This window comes from Pelodiscus sinensis, chromosome 9 (genome assembly GCF_049634645.1).
Source record: "Pelodiscus sinensis isolate JC-2024 chromosome 9, ASM4963464v1, whole genome shotgun sequence".
Taxonomy (NCBI): Eukaryota; Metazoa; Chordata; order Testudines; family Trionychidae; genus Pelodiscus; species Pelodiscus sinensis.
The window spans coordinates 63377675-63403344 of NC_134719.1; the positions used below are offsets into that span (position 1 = coordinate 63377675).

The 25670-nt window shown below is 50.8% G+C and overlaps 2 protein-coding genes across 11 annotated transcripts in view; both read right to left on the reverse strand.

Annotated features, from left to right (window-relative positions):
- RXRG (retinoid X receptor gamma) overlaps nucleotides 1-5669 on the reverse strand; it is a 58005-nt gene extending 52336 nt beyond the window's left edge. Inside the window, exons 1-2 of one of the 7 annotated variants that reach the window (XM_014569941.3) lie at nucleotides 5476-5629; nucleotides 4992-5177 (exon numbers count right to left, since the gene is read on the reverse strand). Coding sequence is in view for 2 of the 7 variants with exons in the window: in XM_014569939.3 (XP_014425425.1) it covers nucleotides 5476-5521 (46 nt within the window). In the remaining 5 variants the exon portion in view is untranslated. Of the gene's footprint in view, nucleotides 1-3333; nucleotides 3608-3643; nucleotides 4633-4991; nucleotides 5411-5475 lie in introns of those variants that run through there. The other 6 variants (XM_075936975.1, XM_014569939.3, XM_075936974.1 and 3 more) reach the window with 6 other exon arrangements.
- A 7882-nt stretch (nucleotides 5670-13551) lies between these two features.
- Nucleotides 13552-25670, reverse strand: part of SELE (selectin E) — a 46508-nt gene continuing 34389 nt past the window's right edge. For 3 of the 4 annotated variants that reach the window (XM_075936978.1, XM_075936977.1, XM_075936979.1), the window contains 16 exons: nucleotides 25062-25454; nucleotides 23675-23782; nucleotides 23353-23535; nucleotides 22628-22813; nucleotides 22343-22528; nucleotides 21475-21660; nucleotides 21190-21375; nucleotides 20328-20513; nucleotides 20043-20228; nucleotides 19175-19360; nucleotides 18890-19075; nucleotides 17858-18043; nucleotides 16896-17015; nucleotides 15341-15362; nucleotides 15145-15229; nucleotides 13553-14781 (listed from right to left, as the gene is read on the reverse strand). In XM_075936978.1, the coding sequence (XP_075793093.1) occupies nucleotides 15181-15229; nucleotides 15341-15362; nucleotides 16896-17015; nucleotides 17858-18043; nucleotides 18890-19075; nucleotides 19175-19360; nucleotides 20043-20228; nucleotides 20328-20513; nucleotides 21190-21375; nucleotides 21475-21660; nucleotides 22343-22528; nucleotides 22628-22813; nucleotides 23353-23535; nucleotides 23675-23782; nucleotides 25062-25454 (2549 nt within the window). In that variant the 3' untranslated portion in view covers nucleotides 13553-14781; nucleotides 15145-15180. Of the gene's footprint in view, nucleotides 14782-15144; nucleotides 15230-15340; nucleotides 15363-16895; nucleotides 17016-17857; nucleotides 18044-18889; nucleotides 19076-19174; nucleotides 19361-20042; nucleotides 20229-20327; nucleotides 20514-21189; nucleotides 21376-21474; nucleotides 21661-22342; nucleotides 22529-22627; nucleotides 22814-23352; nucleotides 23536-23674; nucleotides 23783-25061; nucleotides 25455-25670 lie in introns of all 4 variants that reach the window. The other variant, XM_075936981.1, reaches the window with a different exon arrangement.

Consider the following 25670-nt stretch of genomic DNA (forward strand, 5'->3'; position numbering starts at 1 on the left):
CAATGGCGACGGCCAGGCCGCGGCAGCCCAGAAACCCAGCCGGCTGTGTGCAAATTGCCACGCACCCGAGGCCACAGCCGCAACGGGCTGCACGGAGCCGACGGAGAGTTGTTTAAACACGCTCGGGGCCTCCCCTCGGGCTCGGCTCCCTCACACTCTCCCCTGTGAAGCGTTTCCCCTCAGCGAGCCCTGTCCGGGGGTCTGTGTGCGGCTGGGCCCGGCCCTAGGGCAGAGGCTAGTCCTCGCCCGTTCAGGGGGAAGGACTCCATTCATCTCACTGGTAATTACCGGCCCGTCGGGGCCTGCACAATTACCCTCCGTTAATTGGTCGTCGCAGGCGAGCCAGATGGATCGCACAGAGCGCTGCGGCGTTAACCCCTCCGCTGCCGCCCCATGGGTGCGAGGCGCGGCCCCTCCCCAACGAAAGCCTCCTGTCACGTCGGGGCGGGACGCGCTCCAGGGCCGCCTGGGCTCGGCTACAAAATGTCGCCCCCAGTTCCCGATCGCCTCTAGCGCCCCCTTTGAACCGCCTGGCGCCCCATTTCCCCCCAGGTGCGGGCCCGCCTACCCCAACGGCCTTGCCTTCCGCGCCCCGCGTAGAGCTGGGGTTGTTATGTCGGCGTAGCAGGGCAGTTCTTTCGGCAGGTGCCACATTAGGCATTTACGCAGTTACGGTGACAGAAGCGTCACCGTGACACTTTGGAGGAGGCCAGGCCTCTGCCGGATACCAGTTGCCGGGTGAGAGACGACTTTTTGTGAATCAACGGCAAGAAACTACCGGACTCGCCTCGCTGATTTCTCAGCCTAAGGAGAACAACCCCCAGAGTCAGCAACCCCCTCAAGCCAAAAGGGCCGCACACTCGTCCTTGGCACGCGGTATTCCGCTCACCTGAGTCCTGACAGCGGGATGCTGGTGTGTTCCACACATGGCCAGCAGGGGATCAGCTCGCTGCAGCTACGGTTGACGCAAACACCCACAATCATGGGGCGTTCTCCGTCCTACTGGGCCAAGCTAGGCTCAACCCCCGTTTAACTGGCTGTTTGCCCCTGTTAAGCACCCCTCGGTGTTAAAGTGAACAAGTGACATAAACGCAGTCTCCAGCCATCCAAGTGTTGTAACCGCTTGCAGCAACTCAAACAGCTGGGCCGGGCAGACCCACTGTTGCAGCTTGGGCACACCCACCCTGGCACAGAGGACTTTAGACAGCTACCACCGGCAAGCCCCAACAGGTCCTGGCTGTAAAGTAGGATCCCTCCTGGAAAGTAGTCAGTACACCCGCTAAGGTACAACAGCTTCCGCTCTATGTAGACTGGGAAAGACGCACAGAGACCTAGCCAACCTTACACAGCAAATTGGTCACAGAGCCAAGACACGAACCCCACTCTCTTGACGCCCAGGTTGGCGCCTTCTCCACTAGGCCACACTGCCTCTGTATTGAGATCACGCACCGGAACGTTGCTGGACTCTGCCGCTTGGCAGATGGATTTCTTCTCCTGCCCCCGCGCACACACACCTTACCCCACACACAGCCAATTTCATGGGGTGGGGCCAGAGTCCCTGGATTTTGGACCTATATCTCGAAGGTGACTCATCACGCTGCAGTAACAACAAACAGGGCGCACGCCAGGCTCGGCTTGTGAGCAATCCGTGGGCTCACCATCGGTTCCTTGGAGGGATGTTGTTACCCAGCAGTCACCGGCCACACACAAACTCAGGAACATCAGCCTGTTCTCAAACACGAAACCGGCTGGATTTTAGACAAAAAAATAATCTGGCCTGCAAATAGTTCAGCCCAGTTCTACTGTATTCCGCACTCAGTTCAGCCCTCCGGTCTTGATTCCCCACTGCCGTGTGCCGGGGGTAGCCATTTAGAGCCATGCCAAAGGGCTGCAAAATGCCACCGTACAATCACACGGACCAGACTGGTGTGTGGGTGGCGAGGGGATTCTAAGGGGCAGCTTGATTCGGAGTCTAGTTCTACAATGGTCTTTGCTCCTGTTTACTTTAGAGCAACCTCGGGGCTGCTCTAAGCTAGGCAGGCCGATTGTTCCCACAAAGGACCCCCTGAGACTATCTGGAGCACAGTACAGCTGTAGCTGCATCCTCTCCTGCCCCGCTATGCTGGGGAGGTATTGAAGCCAGCTATGCTAACTCTATACTATCTACTGACTCCCCACGCCCAGGGAATCCCCCCATGAGAAGATCTGGGGCATTTAAGGCCCCTTTGTAGCACCGGAAGAGCATGAAAGGACCAGATCACAGAAGAATCTGACCTATCAGAGTTCATTAGAGAGCTCCATTTATGCAGCCGGGAATTAGAACACGCGGTATAAGATTCTCCACTGTGTAACCAGCTTCTGATCAGTTTTAGTTTCTCTGAAAGACCAGACAGAAGACTGTCTGACAGATGAGGTTTCCTCGCTGTGCAATACTTTGCACTATATGCAATAATATTTGCACATCCGTGAAAAACCAACGTGCCCAGCTTCCATGTGTTCTGCCGTGAAATGCTAGTGAACATCTTGGGTCACACCACTATTAACCAGTTTTCGTAACCTACCTCGTGACCCAGTGACGTTTCCATCGCGCTCTCGGTCAACCTGGTACTAAGCATCAGTTCGCAGAATTTGATTTCGCACAGAAGCAGTGAGCTTACTTGCTTGTTTCAATCCATGTGTGCTCTGCAGTCTGGAATCATTTACTGCCCCAAGACGGGTCACATCATTGATTTAGGTGCATTTATAAATAGCCAGTAAGGGGCCAAGAGATGATTGTATTGGTCACCAGCAGTTGGTTCAATAAAAGGCATTACCTCACCAGCATTGTCTTCCTAATAAATGACTGACAGCGTAAGAAGCAGTTAGATCAATTGTTACTAATTGTTAGAGTCTAGCAGCTCAGCAGGTTGATTTTATAAACATCCATACCCTCACTTAGGGAAACAGACTTGAAAAACCACCAGGCTAATGTTTGGTACAATATTTTTTCCTGGATCTCAGCATACTTCTCTGCTAGGGTACAGACCAAGACTTGATATATGTTACAACATGGATTGATTTAAATCAAAGCTGTTTAAAATCACTGATTTAGCCACGATTTAAATGAGCAGGTAGGAAAACTTGACTTAAACAAACAATTTTAATCTTGGTTTGCATTTGTACTTTGTAGTTATTTTCCTAAAGAAAAGTTGATACTCACGGGTTGATACCCATTAAAACACAGTGATTTGCAAGTAAATAAAGCTTTTAAACTACATTCATTACGTTTTGCTCACTGGAACAGCATATTATATCTATACACATCCATTTAAGCCATGATATAATGCAACATACCTGTATTCCGATTCATAATGTTTATATTTTTATGTTGGAAAATTGTGATGACGCATTTCTCATTACTAGACGATTCTTAATTTTTTACTTGGGATTTGTATCAAGTCTCATTTGGCTAGAAAGTAGTGTTTGTTTAAAAATGCTCCAAAACAGCATTTTTTAAAAAGTAGTTACATAAAAACACCTTACCAAGTGCTGGAAACCTTAGGGGAAAAGATCAAAATAAGTTTTGTATTTAACACTAACTGAGTTAGTAAACAAAATAAGTATTATCTGTAGTTAGTGAATTGAACACATTTTCTCTGCTCACCAAGCTCTGCAAGATAGAACTAGCAGACCTCATCCTGTCATGGCTGATTTCTATTTGTAGATTGGAAAGAAAAAAAAACCCAAGCTTTCCTGCTATTTTCAGCTTTCAATTAGTGTCTTCACTGTGAATGAACTAGTCATTGGACTGAACTAGTTGAACAAAATAAACTCTCTGCAGCTGCGGAAAGACGACTGCTCTCAAAAGCCGGGTTAGCACTTTCTCATAGAGTCCAAGGCCAAAAGGGATCATTGTGATCATCAGCTGATTGTAATCAAGTTACCCTGCTTTGTGTTAAACTAGCACTTTGGTGCTATGACTGTCTTTACAGTCCCAGCTGCAAATAGGGCACTGCTTAACATTCACTTTCATTTCACTTAAATGAACTGAATGGATGATTGTAAGTTTCCGCCTTGGCAGAGATTGTCTTGTCTTCACATTTAATTTTAAGGAGGTTTATTTTGAAAAACAAACTTTCAAACCCCTGATTAAATTAAAATTGGATTTCAATAAAAAAGTTGGGGTTTTGCATATTTTAAAAAAATCATTTTTCCCTGCTCATTTTGATTTCGAGCAATAGCTTCCGCAGGGGGCTGCAGGTAGGTTTCGAGGGGTCTGCCAAGCAGGATCCAAGTTAGATTCCTTGAGGCCCCAGGACAGATAGCTGAAACCCCACCACATGGTCTGAAACTTGGGGTGCTCAGCCCTTCCTCTGGGACTGAAGCTAAAGAAACTTACCTTCATGGGGGTCCCAGTGTTGCAGGGCTCCAGGGAGATTGTGCTGTTTGCAACGCCCCCGTGCTAGTCCTGGATTTTTTATGTAGAAAACTAGGTGTTGGGGCACAGGGGGGGTGATGGAATTTTTATAGCATGTTGAAGGGACCCCAGGAAGCACAAAGCTTGGAACCCCCTGATCTAGAGTTAACTAGCTAATAGGAACCTGACCCCAAATCTCTACCAATAAACATTTATTCAATAGATCATGGGTTCCCAAACTGGGGGTGTGAAGAAATTCCGGGGGGAGGTACGCGAGGTGACCCAGCACCCCCCCCCCCCCCCATCAAGTTTTGCTACCCTGGTCAGTTCCTTTTTTTTTTTTTGCTCAACAAGTTTTGCTATTGGGGGGGGGGGGGGAGATTTTTCAAAAATCAAAAAGGGGGTGTGATGCCGAAAAGTTTGGGAACCGCTGCTCTAGATGCACGCACAACCCTGGTCGCAGTTCTGAATAGTATCAATAACAACCCTTGCTAATTGACAACACTCCGTCAAGGGGGCATGTCCCCAAGTTTTAGCGTTTGTCACTCGCACGAAGTCCAATGCAAAACGTAATTCCACGCGGGTTCGTACGTACGTTTCTCCAGGCCACCTCCTTCAGCTGGGAAACAAGCGCTGGCCAGTCTCCTTCAAATTCCCCTGGAGTCTTGTTAATCCCCAGACTACAATCGGCACCGCCTGCAGCCAGCGTAGCCCTCTTCTGCCGAGTCTGGGGGAAACTGTCCTCTAAATCCAACACCCTGGCAAGATCTCTGGAATAGATCTTGGGTACAAGCATTTAATCCTTGTGCTGCTCCCACCATTAAGTTCTCCACTCCAGCCAGGCTCCTCCTCTTTATAAACTCCTCCCCTTCCCCTCCAGCTCCCATTGGTCCACCCGAGAGCAGCTCTGGGTGTGTCCTGCCAGGCTGCACACCCCCCGTGGAAATCACTTACAACACCCCATGAGCATGCTGGGTGGCCACCCTGCTACCTCGGTGGAGGATTCTGGCCCCAGCCAGCACCGTGTTCCAGTCCCACCTCCCATCAGCATCTGACGGAAGGCAGAGAAGAGGACTTACGGAAAGGAGGGAAGGAGCCCGTCACCGGGCCCTGGGGGACCTTCATCTCTGTGCTCCGTCCTCCTGTTACCAGCTGGGGAGGGGCACTGCAGCCTCCGGTCCCTGGGCAAAGGGGACCCTCGGGGGAGGACGGGGTGGGAGGAGGCAGCAGGAGCCCTGTTGGCACATTAGAAGCTGCTTCCTGACAATCGGCCCCGAGTTACAAATTTACTTCCCAGACCTTGACCTGGGCTGGGTTTGGGGTTTTGTTGTGGTTTTTCCGCATGAGCGCGTTTGCTTATTGGGCGCCTCTCGCGTCGGTGTTGCGACACCGCGCCAAGCGGTGCCAGACAAACCAGCCACGGCTGGCACCTTCTCGGCCGGGGCGGGGGAGAGAGCTGGCTGAAAACCTGTGTCATCCAGGGAGAGGGGGCAGTTTGCTGCTTGCAAGCAGGGTGTGTTTCTAACCAGGCCTGCGCCTCCCCCCCTTCCAGTCTCGGCTTCCCCCTGCAAGATAACAGCAGCCCTTTGAACCTTCCACCTGACTCCATAAACTAGCCACTCGCATTTCTGCTTTTACCACTTCTTTTCTCCGCCTGTACGAGCCTCTCCCTGGCTCTCTACGGAGAGCTAACAAACGCGCATTAGCTCTTTGCCTGTTAATGCTTAGGACACACAAATCACGGGGCCTTTTTACCTTGCTAAACCTACCAGAAATCCACCCAGAGTTGACCTTGACTAGCTACATCAAGGCAAAACACTGCAGAACATTGTCTCCACTGGGATTAGCAGCTACTATGTGCTATCCTCTTATTTTGGGAGAGACGGCCTAGTCACTGGCTTTGGATAGATCTATATCGCAATTGCGGGAGGGGCGCGACTGCAGCCCCGAGCTTGGCGCCGTCTTCAGAGAGGGAGGCTGATGGGAGCAAACACTCCTGTCGGCTTCCCCACCGACCGGAGCCACCCTCAGCATTCGATTTAGCGGGTCTTCACTAGACCCACTAAATCGAACGCCAGAAGATGGCTCTCCTGAGCGGCAAGGGAAGACGTGGCCTAACCCGGCTCCCTCTCTGAGACTTGTATAACTATAATGGATGCTTCTTAAGGATAACTTCTTGATCTGGTTCTAAAACACAGCTGGGGAAATGGGACACACACTGCTAAAGAGAATGAATTGCTCTCTGCACATCAGATTCACAGGTGTCTCTCTGAGAGGTGCCGGGGTAATATAGGGCGTAAAAGGACAAAGCCAAGGAGATAGGATGAGCTGCAGTCAACATGTGGGATGCTGGATTTGAAACCAGGGTCGATCTATTTAATCTCATAATGAAGAACTCACACCAGATGTCCCCAGGATTCTGGCAGACACCGGATTGGGCAATATTTAAATTTCCGAGGAGCCCTCCGATACAGCCGAGATAAGCAGCGTGTAAAAACCTGTAGCGAACAGAAATCGTTTGATTGTTTTATGAAATGGGAGGCTATAAACCTTTATAGACCAGGTGGCCATAAAACTTTACAAGGGCAAAACCACGTGGGAGCTTGTTCGAGTTGCCAGTTAGTTTGCAGGTAGAATTTAAGCTGTTGGTTTTGCCGTATAAAAACAGGCTCCATATCCTGGTATCACCGTATGTAACAGGCTGCCTCCCGCCCATGCCGCGGAGCCGCAGATGCATCCGTGTGAAATTCCCCCGTTGATGATGTGACGTTCCCTGCGCAGGTGCAGGGACGTTGGAAGCACACCCCATGCACTTGCTGAGAGGCGGCGTTGGACCGCCAGTTTAGCATTCCGAGCGGGAGCACAGGAACCCAGGAATGGAGAGTGACGACGTCCGCGGATCCCCAAAACAGAGAGGCACGAACGCCTCCCACTTTGATCTCATTAAACACGCCATTCCCCAGTCCCTCGCCTACACGAAGGACCAGGAAACCATGTGAAAGCTGAAAGTCACTGATCACAATTTTCACTACACCATCCGTGACATAGAAGGAATTGCTCGCAGGGCCCATTGGGTTAGGAATTCAGCCCCCTCATGATCTGAAAATGCCTGAAACCATGGAACATCAGGGAACGCTCGTGGTCCCATTTCCTTTCTCCAGGTTTTTGAGGCAGATGGGGTGCTGGTATTAAGGTTTGCCCACAGCTGGATTTCTACTGGGGATGGGCGTTGCATCGTACTCTGTGATTGGCATGTGTTTTATCCAAGGGATTTTGCTGTGGGACCTTTATTTGGATTGCTAAATAAACCAATGCCCCGCATTGTGTTAGGTGCTGTACAAACGTGCCAGCCCGAATCACATCCCGCGTCCATTCCCTGTATCACACAGCGGATGTGAGTGCGTTCCTCTGTGCTTTGCACGTGTGCACCCAAATATTGATTTTTGGCATGCGATTTTTGTCCGCCTCTCTTTCGAAATAAATGTCAAACAAATAAGACAGGCACACACACACACAGACACTCTTATTGATTTCTCTTGGGACTTTAACCCCCCGATGTCATCCCGTTCACGTGGCAGATGCTCCCACGCCTGGGAACAATGTACCAAGAGGCTCAAAGAGCAGAACTAATGTTAGTAGGCGCTCGGGCCGTATGTCCCCAGACTACTTTTCTGCCGGTGAAAACTTGTGGTGCAAGCATCACACATAAAAACACACCGCTGGCCCTGGATTCTGGAAAAAAAAATAAAAATAGAAACCTGCCAGCAGGAGGTGAGCTCCTGGGCAGATTTGCAGGGGGAACGCACATCTGCGTTGCTTGTGGAACTATGGAAGAGACAGGAGCAACAGAGTGGATGCCAGGTGACACCGTTTTATGTAGCGAGCTAGATACCGACTGTAGCTCTCTCAAGCATTCCAGCTCCTGCACTGATTCCTATCTCCCAGGGATCTCAGCTCACTTCACAGAGATCTCCCAAGCTGTTATACACTTAGAGCGGTGTGTTCAAAACTGGCACGAACATTTAAAAAAACTCACCCTGTGACTGTTTTGGAGTGGCTCCGAGTCTCCTGTGGGAAGATGCAGGGGAATGGATGAAGTTTAGCATGAAGTGTTGGGCTAGGTTCTTTCCTGTACCCAGGCCTGCGGACGGAGGGGACTGTTGTCCCAGGGCCCGGCGATTTAAAAGGGCTAGGGGTTCCCAGACACTGCACCGTTGGACGCCTGAGCCCTGGGCCCTTTAAATCTCCGCCGGAGCATCAGGGAGTGTGCTCCAGGCAGCTATGAGGGCTGCTGGGAGGAAGGGAGGGGCTCAGAGCAGCGCTCCTCCCACTCAAGGCCCTGCCTCTTCTGGGAGTGTGGAGCTGGGCCTCCTCTATCTTGCCCAGGGGTCGCTAATCCTGTCGGTCCTCGCCCCCTTCCTACAGCGGCTTGGGGGGGAGGCATGACGGAGCGGATTCAGATCTACATCAGGCAAAGTGAGAGAGAGAGAAGCCTCCGGCTGCCTCTAACTCACACCAGTTGTATCCGGGACTGTGCGTCCTCACCGGGCAGCCCTTTGCACCGCCCCCCAACACAAGCAAGTTACTCGGGAACCCGAGTCTTCCTCATTGCAGTCACGTACATGCTCCCGACGCTGGTCAGGGCTCCCTTTCACACCGGGCCTTGGGTCAGGGTGCCGGTATGCAGTTCAGAAGGAGCGCTGCTAGAAGCTGACAAGATGGTTTCAAACACCCCCCATAAAGTAACTCTGGCTACTCTGCAGTGAACGCAAGAAAAAGGTATCTGGACACCTTAAGAAAAAGTCAAGCATTTTTAGGCTTTTAGAAGGCAGCAATTTTGGTTTTGTCTGTTCGAAATGTGCATTCGTTTTGCAAACACGAAGAGCTGGGTCATTGTACTGCCTTACTAAAGCGACGTGGGGAAAGCATGGGTTTATTCTTGTATTCAAGCCTATCCCTGCCCTCCAGCATATCTACCTCTCCCCTACTGTCAGCTGGGAACTTGCTGGGGTGCAACCCAACCCAGCACCCAGCACGTTAATGAAGATGTTGAACAAAACCAGCCCCCGGACTGAGCCCTGGGGCACTTTCTTGAGCCCGGCTGCCAATAAGTTAAGTGCCTTAATAATAATACCTGCATCCCCATGCACTTAGAAAGGAGAGCAGTATCACGGAGCCCATTTTAGAGATGAGAAAACTGAAGCACCTAGTTGATGTGTGTGGCTGACAATCGCCCCACAGCAAAGCCAGGACCAGCACCCGGGTCTGCTAAGCCACAGGTTACTGCACTAGCCTCTAGTCCACACTGCCTACAAATGCTCGCTATGCTCCTGCTGGGCCTTTCAGGGTGGCAGGCGTGACAGTCTCTGCCACGCCTCCAGAACAGGAAAGAACAGCCACCGGGGATAGGGACAGGCCAGGGAGCAGAGGACCATGGATCTTAGACAGCAAGCGGGACACACCGGCCTCGTGGAAAGCAGCAGGTGCTTTGCCCTTGAATTTGACAGGGCCAGGACTTCACCCCAGTCGGTACAGACGTCAGGCAGCCAGCGCCTCTGGAGGGATCGGGCACCATTGCGAACCAAACAAACATGTGCCTGGCTTTGAAGAGCGGAGGCCATTTCCCACGCTGGGCTTGTCCCCGCTCCCCGCTGCTGCCTGGGGGTCCCCCTCCCAGTTTCTGCGGAGGCAGAGCTGTGAAAAATAATTATATAACAGAGAGATACCTACCTCATAGCACTGGAGAGACTGGTGAATCCAGTCCCCCACCCTCACAGCAAGGCCAAGTATCATCTGTCACAGATCTGCCCCCGATCCCTAAATAGCCCCCTCAAGAATTGAACTCTCAACCCTGGGTTTAGCAGGCCAATGCCCAAGCCACTGAGCTATCCCTCCATGGCTGCTACTGTGCTTGTACCTGAAGGTCACACAGGAAGGTGAAGGGGAGGCAAGTGGTCGGCATGGTAACCAGAGAGCCGGCACATCCCGCTGCTTCTCACCGAGGCGCAAATCCACCTGCCCTTGGAGAAGAGACGCGCGAGCTCGGTGGGCGCCTAGCGAGCTGGGGGAGCCTGGCGTCCAGCCGCTGTTTATACCAGCCGCCGCCCGCGCCCATGGTCGCTAGGTGTGAGTCACGGGGGCTGTGTCCGCTAAGGATGCCTGGATTCGGGGCCCGCTTCGAGCCGTGGCATCCCCCGAGAGCTGCTTCGAGTTCCAGGCCGAGGCGGGAGGGCGGATGCCTGCGCTCTATATAGAGCTCACGAGGGTGACGCGCTCTCGAAGCTGACGGGTCGCGTTGGCCCGAGCACAAAGGGATCTCGAGGCCAGGAACCAGTTCAGGCTAGAAATCAGCCGGTGCCACGCCCGAGAGGGGTGGGTTTGGAGCAGCCTCCCCCGGGGCGAAAGGCTCCAGAATGCTTGCCGCCTAGATAGGCAAGATGACCACAGGCGGGAGGAAGGAAGGACCATGAGCCCCGCGGTCCAGCTGGGGGTGGCTGAGGGAGGGGCAGATTGAGTGACTGGGCCAGGAACCGAGGTGTGTACAGGCGTGCGCCCTGGCTGTAACCGGACGGCTGCTTCCGCCCTCCAGCTCGGTGGCCTTGCACGCTGTGCGCTTCTCGGCCCCTCACACGGCATCACCCACTCCTGGATGGCAGCTCCGTAGCCACCAGCTGGTGTTTCAAGGAGCCAGGACGAGCCTTAGACGCAGCAGCCCCTGCGAACGGCACCTCCCACCCAGAACAGCCGGGGGCCTTCCCCTTCTGCTGCCCCGGCCATTCCCCGCCTCTGGCCAAGACGGCCTCCCAGTGATGGTCACCTGAGAAACGGGTGCAGCAGGCCACCTCTAGCAACACCGGCGAGAAAACACGCTTCACTCCGGCGATCTGCCTCCCACCTGGACCCCCCACCTGGCACAGACGTGATGGCCTGGTTGCCACATCCGGGACCCAACCAGAGCCCAAGCATGAGTGGAAGAACCCAGCTCCCCCTCTCTGGGGCCATCACAGCGTCATCTCCTTGGCTGCCTTAGCCCAAAGGGGGCCTAAACCCCCCACTTCCTTGCGGGTTACACGGGCGCTGTTCAAAATGGCCTCAGCTTCTGGTGCCAAAGCCTCGCTGCCCGATTGGCTGACTGGCTGGTAGCCTCTTCCTATATAATCTGTAACACGGCTCCCTTCCTTTCCCAACTCTTGTGTAGAACACGCCGGGCGGGTATCATGGGACCCACATTGCTGGTTGAACCGGCGTTGTGCAGCATGGGCTTTTAGCCCACCGAATGCACCCCCGAGGGCCAGCCTGCACCTGCGTGGTCGGTAGCTATGCTGTTGGGCCGCAGGTCTTGTGCTGCAGGGTAATAACTTGCCCATCCACAGGAACAGCGCCAGGTTCATTCGCAATGAGTGACGAGGCAGGCAGAGGGGTAGGAGAGAGGTCTTTGCTGGGCATGCATGGAGACCCATGTTCCTGTGCTTGGGAGGTAGCCACCTGGCCTGGCTTGCACCCTGGTGCTCACCCTCCTGGCATCTAACTCTCCTTCCTCTGTTCCACTCATCCTACTAGGGCGGCTGGCAAGGGGGTCAGAGACTCACTGTGGGGACGGATGCCCCGTTGATATCCCGGTCGCGGAGTGACAGCCTCAGGCTGCTCCGGACGAGCCCAGAGCTTGTAAAAACGTGCTCGGGGTGGTTTAGACCACATGGAAACTAGGCTCCAGTCCTGCCTCCCTTGCGTCGGTGGTGCTGGATGAGTGATGGAGAGAAGTCCCCTCTGAAGAAGTAGGGGCAGCAGAGATAAAGGGCGTAACGAGGGCAGGGTGGAGAACCACGGTGGTTTAACTCTCCGAACAGCTTCAGATGGGATGCTGAGCTGGGCGTTTAGGGCTAATCTGCACCTACCCTTGGGGAACCGGGGGGATTAACGCTTGACATCTGCTCAGGCTGTCGGGCTCCGCCTTCTCCGGGGGAGGCCACATTAGCTGCCATTCGTTAATCGGTTTGTAACGAGCCATCGTGGTTCTGTGCAGCGTTGGGAAGGGTTCGGACCAACTCCTTGCTAAGGCCACGATCCTCCAAGGTATTTTGGTGCCTAACTCCCATTGGTTTGGGTTCCGGGCAGCTCTCAGTTGCAAGTAATGCTGGCTAATGCCTGGAGTAGGACAAAGAGTCCCATGAGTCTCGGCTCAGGGATAAGCTGGCCTGCCATGAATCTGGCAACTCTTGAGCGCTGCAGAGATGCCATGAGGCCAAGGCCTGGCCATCGATCGTTGGCCCTGGACGAGTTCCCTGCCCTTTGTCGCCTTTTAGCCTCTGAGCTTGGTGAGAAGTCACCCTGAAAAATCCCCAGGCCCCATGCCGAGTCTCCAATCCTTCTCTCCTTTCCCAGCCTCCATCCTCAGTCAGCACCCCCACGGAGAGGAGAGTGCAATCAAACCAGGCGGCTCGCCTGCAGAAGAGCGCAGGAATGGTCCCAAACGCACACACGTGTATGTGTGTGTGTGTGTGTGTGTGTGTGCGTGCGACAAAGAGATGGTGACAGAGACTCCAGACACAGCTCTGCAGTGACAATCAACGAGCTGCTTCCCCCCAGTGACGTGGCTAGACTCATTAACATTGCACAGTGGTTCCTTGTGGCTTAGCACGAGTAGGTCTCCCCATCTTCCCTAGCCTTTCCATCCCCACATTCCCCTGTGCAGGGCTACAGATCCAGCAGCCACGCGCTAGACACGTCTGGGGGGTGCAGGTCTGTTCCGGATTCTAGAACTCAGCTGCTGTCCACACACGTCACCTGATCACTTCTCCTGCTGGGCTCATAGCCTACCTGCCACATGCCCAAGCGAATGCTTCTCTGTCTTCCAGTCCTCATCCCTGCCTCAGGCACCTGTCTTATACACCATGTACCGGAGCCCTTCTCTTTCCAGCACCTTGGATGCTCTGCTGGGCTGTTTATGCCGTGGTGCTTTGGCGGCCACACAGCCGTTGGCACTGAGCGACATCTTCTGGCTACTTTGTGGCCTCCCACACTTTACGAATATGAGCGTCAGCAAAGCCAACTTCCGAAAGCCCCAAATTCTTTTCCCCCCCTCACTCTCTGTTTTATTGAACGGAAACTTTTTACTGAAGCAACATCCACGCCTCTTGTACAAGGAAGATTAATAACACACATTTCCCAAATGTGAGCAATAATCTCAAACCATTTTATTAATCAACGTCACATAAAGCACTGCACATATCAAATTAAAATGGATGTATAATTATAAATAAATTAAATACATAGCTTATTCAAAACCACAGTGATAAATATAAAACCTAAACAGATTATACTTGTTATACAGAAAGATCATCTTATGCTTCCAGTTAAGAATTAAATAATCTGCAGGCATGGATGTACACACAGACCTTTAATCATCTCTGTCCCTACATGACGGAGAAGTTTAAAGGAATAAGTACATAGCATGAAACCCTGTCTCCACTGAAACCAATGGTAAAACTCTCATCAATTTAAATGAAGCCAGAATTTCAATAGTCAGTTTGGGATTCTTTCAGGTCTGCAGTCATTACCTTTTGAGATAGCCTGCAGACTATTTTATCTGAACAGAGTAGGTGTCCCATACTTTTTGCATAACATCTATGATGCTGCACTGAAGGGCAGACATGCTACAGCGATTCTACAATTAACAAGCAGCACAGAAGTACATGCAGAAGAAGGTACACAAGAAACTAAACACATATTTATATAGATTACAATCCTTAATCCCATGGGGATGAACTAGTTCCCTATCTACTTACTGCCTTCCCAAACCAGAGGGCCTGAATAATTACTCATTCTGATTGTCCTCCCATTAGCATCGCTTTAAAGTTAAGAACTTGCAAGGAACTGCAGCAAAACACCCTGCCCTTAGTCTCACAGACATATGTATTAACTGTGATGTATTGCTGCAGTACATTTACTTCAATAACTATCAGCGAACCAAATCAATGGTTTGCAAAGCAGTTCTGCACATATATCCTACTTTGCTTTAAAAATGCAACCCGTATGTCTCCATGGGAGAGATCTCCAGCAGCGTATAACAAGGTATTCACTCCATCCTGCTAGCTACAGACTGACCCTAAGCGTCCAGCTTATTTCGTCTCCATCCAGAGAATGAAAACATTTCTCCCAATCACTGTAGCTGTATGTTGACCGGGTCTGTGTAGTCTCTTGGTAAACAGCCAGCGTTTTACCCCCAGCTCGCTTGTGGTTGTTAGCCAAAGCAGATGACTCGGCTCAGTATTTAGTAGCAAGAGACGAGGCTAATCTTCTTGTCAGCAAGATAGATGAACGCCTGGTCACTTGCAGATCCCTGTATACTTCCGATTCCTAGGCATCCGTGATAACAGCTTCGATTCCTGCAGAGAGAACAGGTTTCCTTTTTAAAACAGGAAGATAGGGGCACGGGTTTGCATTCACTTCTTCCAAAGCTCTTTTGCATCTGGCCCCTAGCCACAATGTAAAGAAGCATCTCCTACTTCGTATGGCAAGGCCCAGAAGCTAACACAATTGTCCCTGCCTTGCAGGAATGTCACTGAATCAATTCATCTGCCAGTCTTCGGGTACTTTTATGGCCCTGCTCACCCCAGCACGTATGCTAGCAGTCCCACAATTAATCTTATTGCTGGAAATCCACAGCAGTGAAAGGTCGCTGGTGCATTCAGTGTCCGCATTATTAAAAGGAAACTGAATCACGAGAGTAAACATCTCCCGTATCTTACCTCACTTCTCTCTCACGTCACTTGGCATTAGATGAGTTACCCAGTACTTTGGTAGGTACCTTCAGAGTTGAGAGTCTGACAGCTGCTGTAAGATCAAGAAGAGAGGGGTTTAGACACAACTGCTCTGCTCAGCCATGTAATGATAGCAAAGAATGGGAGGCAATGATTTTCGTGGGGGTTTTGAAACACAACTTACCTGGCAGGAGTAAATTTCTTTGCTGCAAGAGAAAAAAATAACATCGTTAGCTCTTAAGGTCAACATTCCCATCTCGCAAGCTATTTATTTTGTCATTTTCTTGGAGCATTTGCACCATTGATTCAACAGCAGAAATCTGTTGTAGCTTGGAACTGAGCTACCATCCCCACTTCTCCATAACACTTCTGCCCGGTAGTGGCCTTAGAGCTGGGAGCTGTTCTCCAAATTGTTATTATTTGTGAGCAGTGCTACCAACCCCTCTGCTCTCTGTGAGAAACCAGCTCTTAATAGTAGAACTGAACAGGTATCTCAATGAATGTTGTCCCCATACAGAGAATGAAGATGGGGTATTCTCTTAGGGTGTCTTTGTATCTCTCTTGTGTGTTTTTTCCATTCATAAGCTAACAAACATGTTGACTGTCAGGAAAATTAATGGAAATAATGAATCGTAAGTTAATCTGAGGGTATGTCCACACTGCACGGCTGTATCCTGAAATAGCTACCCTGCATCTTAACATGCTGCCCTTTATTTCAAAATATTTTTCAAAATAACAAGTACACTGTTTCAGCCTCCCTGTAACCCTCGTTCCACGCTGTGTAAATGCACCACATTTCAAAATAAGCTATTTCAAAATAGAATCGAAATAAGATACGCAATTTTCATAACGCAAATTGCGTATCTTATTTCAGGTTTAGGGTGCTGTGTAGATGCACCCTCAAGGAATATTCCTGGGGAGTAAATTTTTAAGTTGTAAATGCAAGTCATTTAATTGAAAAACGGATTTTATATCTCAACCAATCAGGAAAATGAAAGATACCATGTGACTCAACTGTCCAATTACAACTAATCAGCATTGCTCATGTTTTGAATATCTAACACTTGCAACAAAGTGTGAGCAAACTGAAGAGAAGAGAGGTACTCAGTGAGTCGTTTTTAAAGTACAGATCAATCAAAAATGGCATACACTGTGTATCACTGCTTGTGAGAGGAAAAAGAGGCTCCATTTGACAAATAAATGATTTCCTACGAATTATTTGTTCAGCTCTGCAGTCATTAATGTCTTTACAGACATCTGTTTCTATAACGATCATTATTCATTGAAACAAAGTGGTCCAAAAAGAGACATTCTCTTACACACCTTGTCTCTCTAATTTACTGGGACCAACACAGCTACCAAGAGACAGCAAACCCCTTAGCTTGCATACTGAGCAATGGCAGTTAGACGCACTAGTGTTATTTCTGGCTGACATCCTGCTGGCTAATCCCTGGTCAGCTCTCCAGCCAATAAATGCTCATGAGTCAAAAAATGGTATTGTATTGTCTTCAACAGCATTCAAAGAACATGAGAATTCTTTTTTATTCCTTGAGTTTGGGGTGATTTTTGTCAAAACCCTGACAATGGAATATTCCGAGGGAAAGTTGAATATTTCAACGAAAACGGGAATTTTCTCACTACACTTTCCACATTTATCAAAAAGTGTTTTCCCCCCGAAAGATGTCCCGCAGTCCTACGGAGGAGGCAAATAAAGAGAGGAACCTGGTGCCGCGTCTCACCTTTCCTTCGAAGCCGCTTTACGAGCCAAATGAGGAGTGATGCTGTCGACAGCAGAGAGGCGCTGGTGGCAGCTATTGCAATGGAGATGTAACTGATGAGTTTCTCAGATGCCGGAGGAGCTAGGGGGGCAAAAAAGATCCTATGAGAAGCCCATTCTATGAAGTGCTTGTTTCCTTTTGCTTTCTCCCACTGAGTGGGGGCACACACTGGAAGCAAAACAGAGCAGAGAAAGCCTGGCAGAAAGCTTCCTGATGAAAATACTTCCACCTAATGGACGGTGCAATGTTGTAGGACCCCTCATTACACTGGATGGGTCAGATCTCAATATTTTGACGCCCATTATGCGGTGTCCGACTCCGTGAACTCTCACTGAAGTCAATGAAGTAACTCAAGGAGGACTAGGTGACCCAATGTGAGTGCAGGTATCTTGGGGACAATCGGTGGGAATTTCTGAAGCACTCGGTGTTCGCCTGTTGTTGCTGTGACATAACTCCCATGGACTTTGATGAGAGCAGAGTTAAGCAAAGACAGAGCACTCAAAAACCACAGCCGGTTGTGGAAGTGAGTTCTTGGTCCCAGCCTCACAATACATTAGTGATGAGGCATTTAGAATTGACTAAAAAACCCTGTCTCCATTTGGGGATTTGTCTGAAAATTGGGCTTTTGCCGAAAGGAACATTTTCACAGAAAGTGGCTGCTTTCTTTGAAAATGTTCAGATTTTCCATAGAAAGCCAAAAACCCAGAGAGAATTTTTTTTCTTTTTAGCAAAAAGTCGATTTTTGAGTTTCTGAGGTTTTTAACCAAAAATCAAATCTTTTCAGTGGGGAAAAATATTGGGCCAGCGCTAGAAATGACCACAGTCTGCCTGGTCACATTCCGTCCTTCCCTGCACTCTTGTCCAATGACAAAGCGAGGCCTCTTCAGCACTGGTAGTCACGAGGAAAAACCCAAATAAAATACCTTCACACGTCGGCTGCCTTGAAGTCCAGTTCCCTTCAGGGCTGCACTGAAGTACGTTCGAGCCGTTTAGCAACCATCCCCCGGTGCAGTTAAACTTGCACACTGTGCCGGATGCAAAATCCCCAAGAGGGTGTGAACAATTCATGGAGCCCTTTTCAGGAGGCATCAGGGTTTCACACTGTGCAACTGAAATACAAAAACACACACAAATCGTAATCACCTCGCTAAGAAGTATCTTAAATTAGGTCCCACCATCGGTGCCGATAAACGTGCACTGTATTTCACCATCTGCATTTAGCTTCTGGGGTAAGGGACCTTGCAGTAAGTTTTTGCTAAACTGTATGGCTGTGTCTACACTGGGCCACTTATTCCGGAAAATCAGCCGCTTTTCCGGAATAAGCTGCGAGCTTTCTACACTGGCCCTTGAATTTCTGAAAAGCAACGATGTTCTACTGTACAAAATCAGCTGCTATCCCGGAAAAACTATTCTGCTCCCGCTCGGGCATAAGTCCTTATTCCGGAACACTGTTCCAGAAAAGGGCCAGTGTAGACAGCCCAGTAGTCTTTTCCGGAAAAAAGCCCCGATCGCGAAAATGATGCTCGGGGCTCTTTTCCGGAAAAGCACGTCTACATTGGCCACAGACGCTTTTCCGGAAAAAGGGCTTTTCCGGAAAAGCAGCCTGCCAATGTAGACGCTCCTTTTCCGGAAATACTTATAACGAAAACTATTCTGTTTTAAGCATTTCCGGAAATTCATGCCAGTGTAGACACAGTCTATCAGTGTTCAGCAAAGTAAAAGGCTGGTACTATTACTGTAGCAAGCTAAATGGTTTTCCCAAATGTGCTGTACTTGAAGACCTCAATGAAAATCACTTTAGACTAGATCCTGAGCTCCTGTAAACTGAAGCTACACCAATTTGAAACAGCTGACAAGCTTAGTCCTTGATGCACAGAGCTGAGCTATCCGAGGCGTGTTTTAGATACCCGGGCTCTTGAGCCTGACTCAGTTATTTCCAAAGGAAAAGGACCTACCTTCACACTTCGGGAAAGGCGTTGACCATTCTCCCTGCGCTGTGCACTGAACTGAGGGTGCTCCACGTAAACGGTAGCCCTCCTCACAACGGAACTCACAGGTCGAGCTGTAGGCGAATGCTGGCTCATGGGGGGTGCAGTCCACAAAGCCGTTTTCAAGCCCCCTCACGGCTTCGCACATCACAGCTGAGACACAGAGAGCACAGCAGCGGTTAGTCTGGACGCCACAGGACACGAGCACCGAGAGCCCCATGTGCTGGACAGGGCTGTGACAAAGAAAGGTACCTTCGCATGTTGGCGGCTGTCCTTCCCACCTCCCAGAAGCGTCGCACTGGAGCCGGCCTGAGCCCTTCAACGCAAACCCTTCTTCACAGGCAAAGTCGCAGGTTGAATTCCACACAGAGTTCCCAGAGGCAGGAGAGCACGTCAGGGAGCCATGAGCTGGAGCCTTTAAGCCGTCACACTGCACCACTGCAAAGCACAGGAACAGCGCGCAGCTTAGCTTGGAGCAAGCAAGGAGAAAAACGCCCCGTCTGCGAGGTAACAGATCCCACAGTGCCTGGAGCCGGGCGTGGGACAGTGAAGCTGACACCCAGCAGGTGAAGAACGTGACTGGGGTGGTGGAATCTGGGAGTCTCAGGGGACTGGACGTGGGCTGTCAGTGGGATCAGAGTTTTACACTTAGTAGTGAAAATACAAAACTTTACGTGTGTCCTTTATAAAGTGTCTCCTATTTCTGGCACAGACACATGTGCACCAGACCCCCCCTCCAGAGCAAACTGCATTTCAGCTCTCAGGCAAACAATTGTTCAGTCACCTTTCCCCAACTCATCTTAGCGTTCAGCCCTCTCCGAAAAGAGGAGCTAGAGGAGTATCAGGGCTAAGATTATCCCTCAATCTAGCGGGGCTGCATTAGCACAGCAGCTGCACTTGAGGCATTGGACAGCAATTGTTTAACCAGAACTGTGCCCATTCCTAGTGTGCAATCATGCTTCTCGGGTCTCTGCTGCCTGCTCTGTGCCTCAGTTTCCCCTTTAGTAAAATGGAGGCACTAATATTGGCCTCCTCAGGAAAGCACTTTGAGACCCATTGATAAGAAGTACTGTTTACAATCGAGGCATCGTGTTGTTATTTCCAAAGGCCAAAGACCTACCTTCACACTTCGGGAAAGGCGCTGACCATTCTCCTTGCCCTGTGCACTGAACTGAGGGTGCTCCACGTAACCGGTAGCCCTCCTCACAACGGAACTCACAGGTCGAGCTGTAGGTGAATGCTGGCTCATGGGGGGTACAATCCACAAAGCCGTTTTCAAGCCCCCTCACGACTTCGCACGTCACAGCTGAGACACAGAGAGCACAGCAGCAATTAGTCTGGTCACCACAGGACACAAGCACCGAGAGCCCCGTGTGCTGGCCAGGGCTGTGACAAAGAAAGGTACCTTCGCATGTTGGCGGCTGTCCTTCCCACCTCCCAGAAGAGTCGCACAGAAACCGGCCTGAGCCCTTCAACGCAAACCCTTCTTCACAGGCAAAGTCGCAGGTTGAATTCCACACAAAGTTCCCAGAGGCAGGAGAGCACGTCAGGGAGCCATGAGCTGGAGCCCGTAAGCTGTCACACTGCACCACTGCAAAGCACATAAACAGCGCGCAGCTTAGCTTGGAGCAAGCAAAGAGAAAAACGCCCCGTCTGCGAGGTAACAGATCCCACAGTGCCTGGAGCCGGGCGTGGGACAGTGAAGCTGACACCCAGCAGGTGAAGAACGTGACTGGGGCGGTGGAATCTGGGAGTCTCAGGGGACTGGACGTGGGCTGTCAGTGGGATCAGAGTTTTACACTTAGTAGTGAAAATACAAAACTTTACGTGTGTCCTTTATAAAGTGTCTCCTATTTCTGGCACAGACACATGTGCACCAGACCCCCCCTCCAGAGCAAACTGCATTGCAGCTCTCAGGCAAACAATTGTTCAGATACCTTTCCCCAACTCATCTTAGCGTTCAGCCCTCTCCGAAAAGAGGTGCTAGATTCGTATCGGGGGTTGAGATTATCCCTCAATCTAGTGGGGTTGCATTAGCACAGCAGCTGTGTTTGAAGCATTGGACTGTGATAGTTTAACCAGAACTGTGCCCGTTCCCAGTGTGAAATCATGCTGCTGCAGTTTCTGCTGTTTGCCTCAGTTTCCCATTTAGTAAAGTGGAGGCTATGATGTTGGCCTCCTCAGGAAAGCACTTTGAGACCCATTGATAAGAAGTGCTGTTTACAGTCCAGGCATCGTGTTGTTATTTCCAAAAGACAAAGACCTACCTTCACATTTCGGGAAAGGCGTTGACCATTCTCCTTGCTCTGTGCACTGAACTGTGCGTTCTCCACGTAACCAGTAGCCCTCCTCACAATAGAATTCACAGGTAGAGTTGTAGGTGAATGCTGGCTCCTGGAGGGTGCAGTCCACAAAGCCGTTTTCAAGCCCCCTCACGGCTTCGCATGTCACAGCTGAGACACAGAGAGCACAGCAGCGGTTAGTCTGGACACCCCAGGACACAAGCACCAAGAGCCCCGTGTGCTGGGCAGGGCTGTGACAAAGAAAGGTACCTTCGCATGTTGGCGGCTGTCCATCCCACCTCCCAGAAGCGTCGCACTGGAGCCGGCCTGAGCCCTTCAACGCAAACCCTTCTTCACAGGCAAAGTCGCAGGTTGAATTCCACACAAAGTTCCCAGAGGCAGGAGAGCATGTCAGGGAGCCATGAGCTGGAGCCTTTAAGCCGTCACACTGCACCACTGCAAAGCACAGAAACAGCGCGCAGCTTAGCTTGGAGCAAGCAAAGAGAAAAACGCCCCGTCTGCGAGGTAACAGATCCCACAGTGCCTGGAGCCGGGCGTGGGACAGCGAAGCTGACACCTGGCAGGTGAAGAACGTGACTGGGGCGGTGGAATCTGGGAGTCTCAGAGGACTAGACGTGGGCTGTCAGTGGGATCAGAGTTTTACACTTAGTAGTGAAAATACAAAACTTTACGTGTGTCCTTTATAAAGTGTCTCCTATTTCTGGCACAGACACATGTGCACCAGACCCCGCTCCAGAGCAAACTGCATTGCAGCTCTCAGGAAAACAATTGTTCAGATACCTTACCCCAACTCATCTTAGCGTTCAGCCCTCTCCGAAAAGAGGTGCTAGATTTGTATCGGGGGTTGAGATTATCCCTGAACCTAGTGGGGTTGCATTAGCACAGCAGCTGCACTTGAGGCATTGGACAGCAATTGTTTAACCAGAACTGTGCCCATTCCTAGTGTGCAATCATGCTTCTCGGGTCTCTGCTGCCTGCTCTGTGCCTCAGTTTCCCCTTTAGTAAAGTGGAGGCCGTGATATTGGCCTCCTCGGAAAAGCACTCTGAGACCCATTGATAAGAAGTGCTGTTTACAATCCAGGCATCGTGTTGTTATTTCCAAAGGCCAAAGACCTACCTTCACACTTCGGGAAAGGCGCTGACCATTCTCCTTGCCCTGTGCACTGAACTGAGGGTGCTCCTCGTAACCGGTAGCCCTCCTCACAACGGAACTCACAGGTTGAGCTGTAGGTGAATGCTGGCTCATGGGGGGTGCAGTCCACAAAGCCGTTTTCAAGCCCCCTCACGGCTTCGCACGTCACAGCTGAGACACAGAGAGCACAGCAGCGGTTAGTCTGGACACCACAGGACACGAGCACCGAGAGCCCCGTGTGCTGGGCAGGGCTGTGACAAAGAAAGGTACCTTCGCATGTTGGCGGCTGTCCTTTCCACCTCCCAGAAGCGCCGCACTGGAGCCGGCCTGAGCCCTTCAACGCAAACCCTTCTTCACAGGCAAAGTCGCAGGTTGAATTCCACACAAAGTTCCCAGAGGCAGGAGAGCACGTCAGGGAGCCATGAGCTGGAACCTTTAAGCCGTCACACTGCACCACTGCAAAGCACAGGAACAGCGCGCAGCTTAGCTTGGAGCAAGCAAAGAGAAAAACGCCCCGTCTGCGAGGTAACAGATCCCACAGTGCCTGGAGCCGGGCGTGGGACAGCGAAGCTGACACCCAGCAGGTGAAGAGTGTGACTGGGGGCCGACAGTTTGGGTGTCTTTGGGGACTCGAAATAAGAGACAGTGGTGGGGTGCAATGTTAGCCTGGGCAGGAAGGAAACGTTGTAACCAAAAGTTGTTTCCCTTTGATGGCTGTTTGAGCGCATCTCTGCAACAAGCATGAGGACCTCAGGCGATGTCTTGCAGAAAGGGGTGTACTCAACTGTCTTCTCCCCAATGGGGCACAGGGTGTAAAGCTGTCGAGGGCAGGGTTAAGGCAATGCCCCTCACCGAACGGTACTTCTTTGGGAACTACGGGAAGCTTGGGACCCAATTCACTTTAAGGATTGAATCTGAAAACAGTGGGCCAGATCCTCTGTTGCTGGGAAGTTGCATTGAGATCAACAGAGTCAGCCTGATTTATGAAAACGTACCTGTGCATGCTGGAGTTGGGGCCGACCAGCTCCCGGAAGAGGTGCACAACACTGGCTCTTCCGTGGGTTCGTAGCCTTCTGCGCACTGAACCTTGCAGGAGGAGTTGTAGCTGAAGTTCTGCAGTGGATGGATGCACTCCAAGGTCCCGTGTTCGGGTTCTTTTAGTCGGTCACACGCCACAACTGCAAAGGAAGGCAAGCAGGCCTAGTGTGAGTGCCACTTTCTCTCCACAGCTACGCTCACCCTCCCACTAGCTAGGCCGGCAGCAAACTGGCTGGCAGCACAGCTGCTTGCTTGGAAGGCAGTGAGAACTCCACTTACCATGCTGGCATTCAGGCCCGTAGAATCCCGCATAACAGAGACAGGTATGATTGTTAATGGTCTCCACGCATTCACCACGGCCACTGCAGGAAGACGCGTTGCAGGAAGCTAGAAGGAAAGTCAGCATGGTTATAAAACAATCTCCCTTCACTCCAGGCTGACCTTATTGAGTCCAGCATGGGTGGTGCTGAACCAAAGAATTTGCCACACCCTGGGCGATCAATATCGTCTAGCGGCATCACCAACACGTCCACTCCTTGCTGGGTGCTTAGAAGACATTTAGTGGCAAATTAGAACTAAAAAACCAGCACAGAACACTGGAAGCCAGGACTGGTGGCTGTAAACAAGTTCTATGGGACCCCAGGACACTTGGCCATGCCCACGATAAGTGGACATGCGACTATCTAAAATCATGCTGAACCCCGGACATTGGGGGACCAGAGAGTGATGAACTAGAGAGGTTCAACTGGTAGTTAATCTGTTTCGAGGCACTGCAGGGCTTTACTTATCCAAGAGAAAACACACGCTGGGTAATAAATACTTTGCAATGTAAACGGAGGGTGAAGGTTAATGCCGTGTGAAATGACAGTGGTTTTTGCATTGCAGCATTTCAGGAACCAAGACTATAGCTATTCACAAAAGTATTTCTCTGGCTGGAAGCAGACTCCCCAGCTTTCCTTCCACCTTTTACCAAAAGTCAAATCACAAAAAGCCATAGACATTCACAAGCTCTGCATTTGAGCACCTACACCCTGATCCATCGGACACTTTGTGTACAACTGGCTTTAAGCATAGGAGTAGCCCTCTGTGATGTAGTGGGGGGCTGTCTGCTCTGTAACCCGGGGTCCTCCTGCGCTGTGATGTGGGATTCCCACTGACCCACCCACATGTGTATTGGCCCAGACACCCAGGCTCAGCCTGGGCAGTTAGCAAAGCTCTTCCCAGGGGGAGAGACAAAGGGAGGGAGGCGGAGAAGAACATCAGGTATAGGGGGAAGCGTTGGGAAACATGACGGGAACAGCCTAAGCTGAGGGCTGAGGGGTTAGGGGCGATGGACCCCCTAACCGCAGGGGTCTGAGGCATCCTGGCTTTGACTCCTGCAACCACATCCCGTCTGTGCTGGGCTGTATCCTGGAGAAGCAATAAACCCCCTCTATTCTACTGGCTGGCAGAGTCTGTTCTTGCTGCCACGGGGCTGCAGGATCGAGGGGAACCCCGACTGTGCCGTCACACCCTCACATTCTTAAAGTTGGGCAGAGGCATGAGTTTGCAGAATCAGGGCCTGAGATAGTAACGCCTTTTAATGCATCTGCACAGGTTAGGGATCTAGTAAACCTCCACTTTCTTATTAGCACAGAGGCTCTTTGGGAGTGACTGCATTCTGTACCTGTGTAGCACAAGGCAACCTTCTCCTTGCTGCAGCTTTCATCGTTCCATTTCCCAGCATTAGTTGAGTTTTTTTGTTTGATGTAGATTTCTACACAGTCCTCGTCGTTATTTCCATTGTTTGGCTCGCCTTTCGCCCAGTTTTCAGCCTCGGCCGTCAGCTGCTTGTTGGTTCCAATCCAGGTCCACTTATTGTCAATCTTTCTGATTCCAATCCAATAATAGGCTGGATTGTAGGGTAAAGATGCATTCAGATAGGCAATTTCCTCTTTATTCTGAATGGCAACCATGTCTGTGAAGTGTTTCCTACACCAGTCCTTCGCATGCAGAAAAGTCATATTTATTTCTGAATGATGATATGTCCAACAATTGCCCTCCTCAAGCACCATGAGTCCTAGAAAGAGAAGACGCAGAGAATTTGGTACCCTTTTACCTAAGCTTCCTGTTCTGTTATCAAAGGCCTTTTTTCTCCCTTCGTATTATTCTGCATCATGGTGAGCATTTCCAGGAAGAATCTCTCTCTTTGCGAGAACTATTCGCAAAAGACCAGGAGCAGCTAGAACCCGGTTGGTAGCAGAGAGAGTCAAAAACAGAGACAAATCCCAGAATG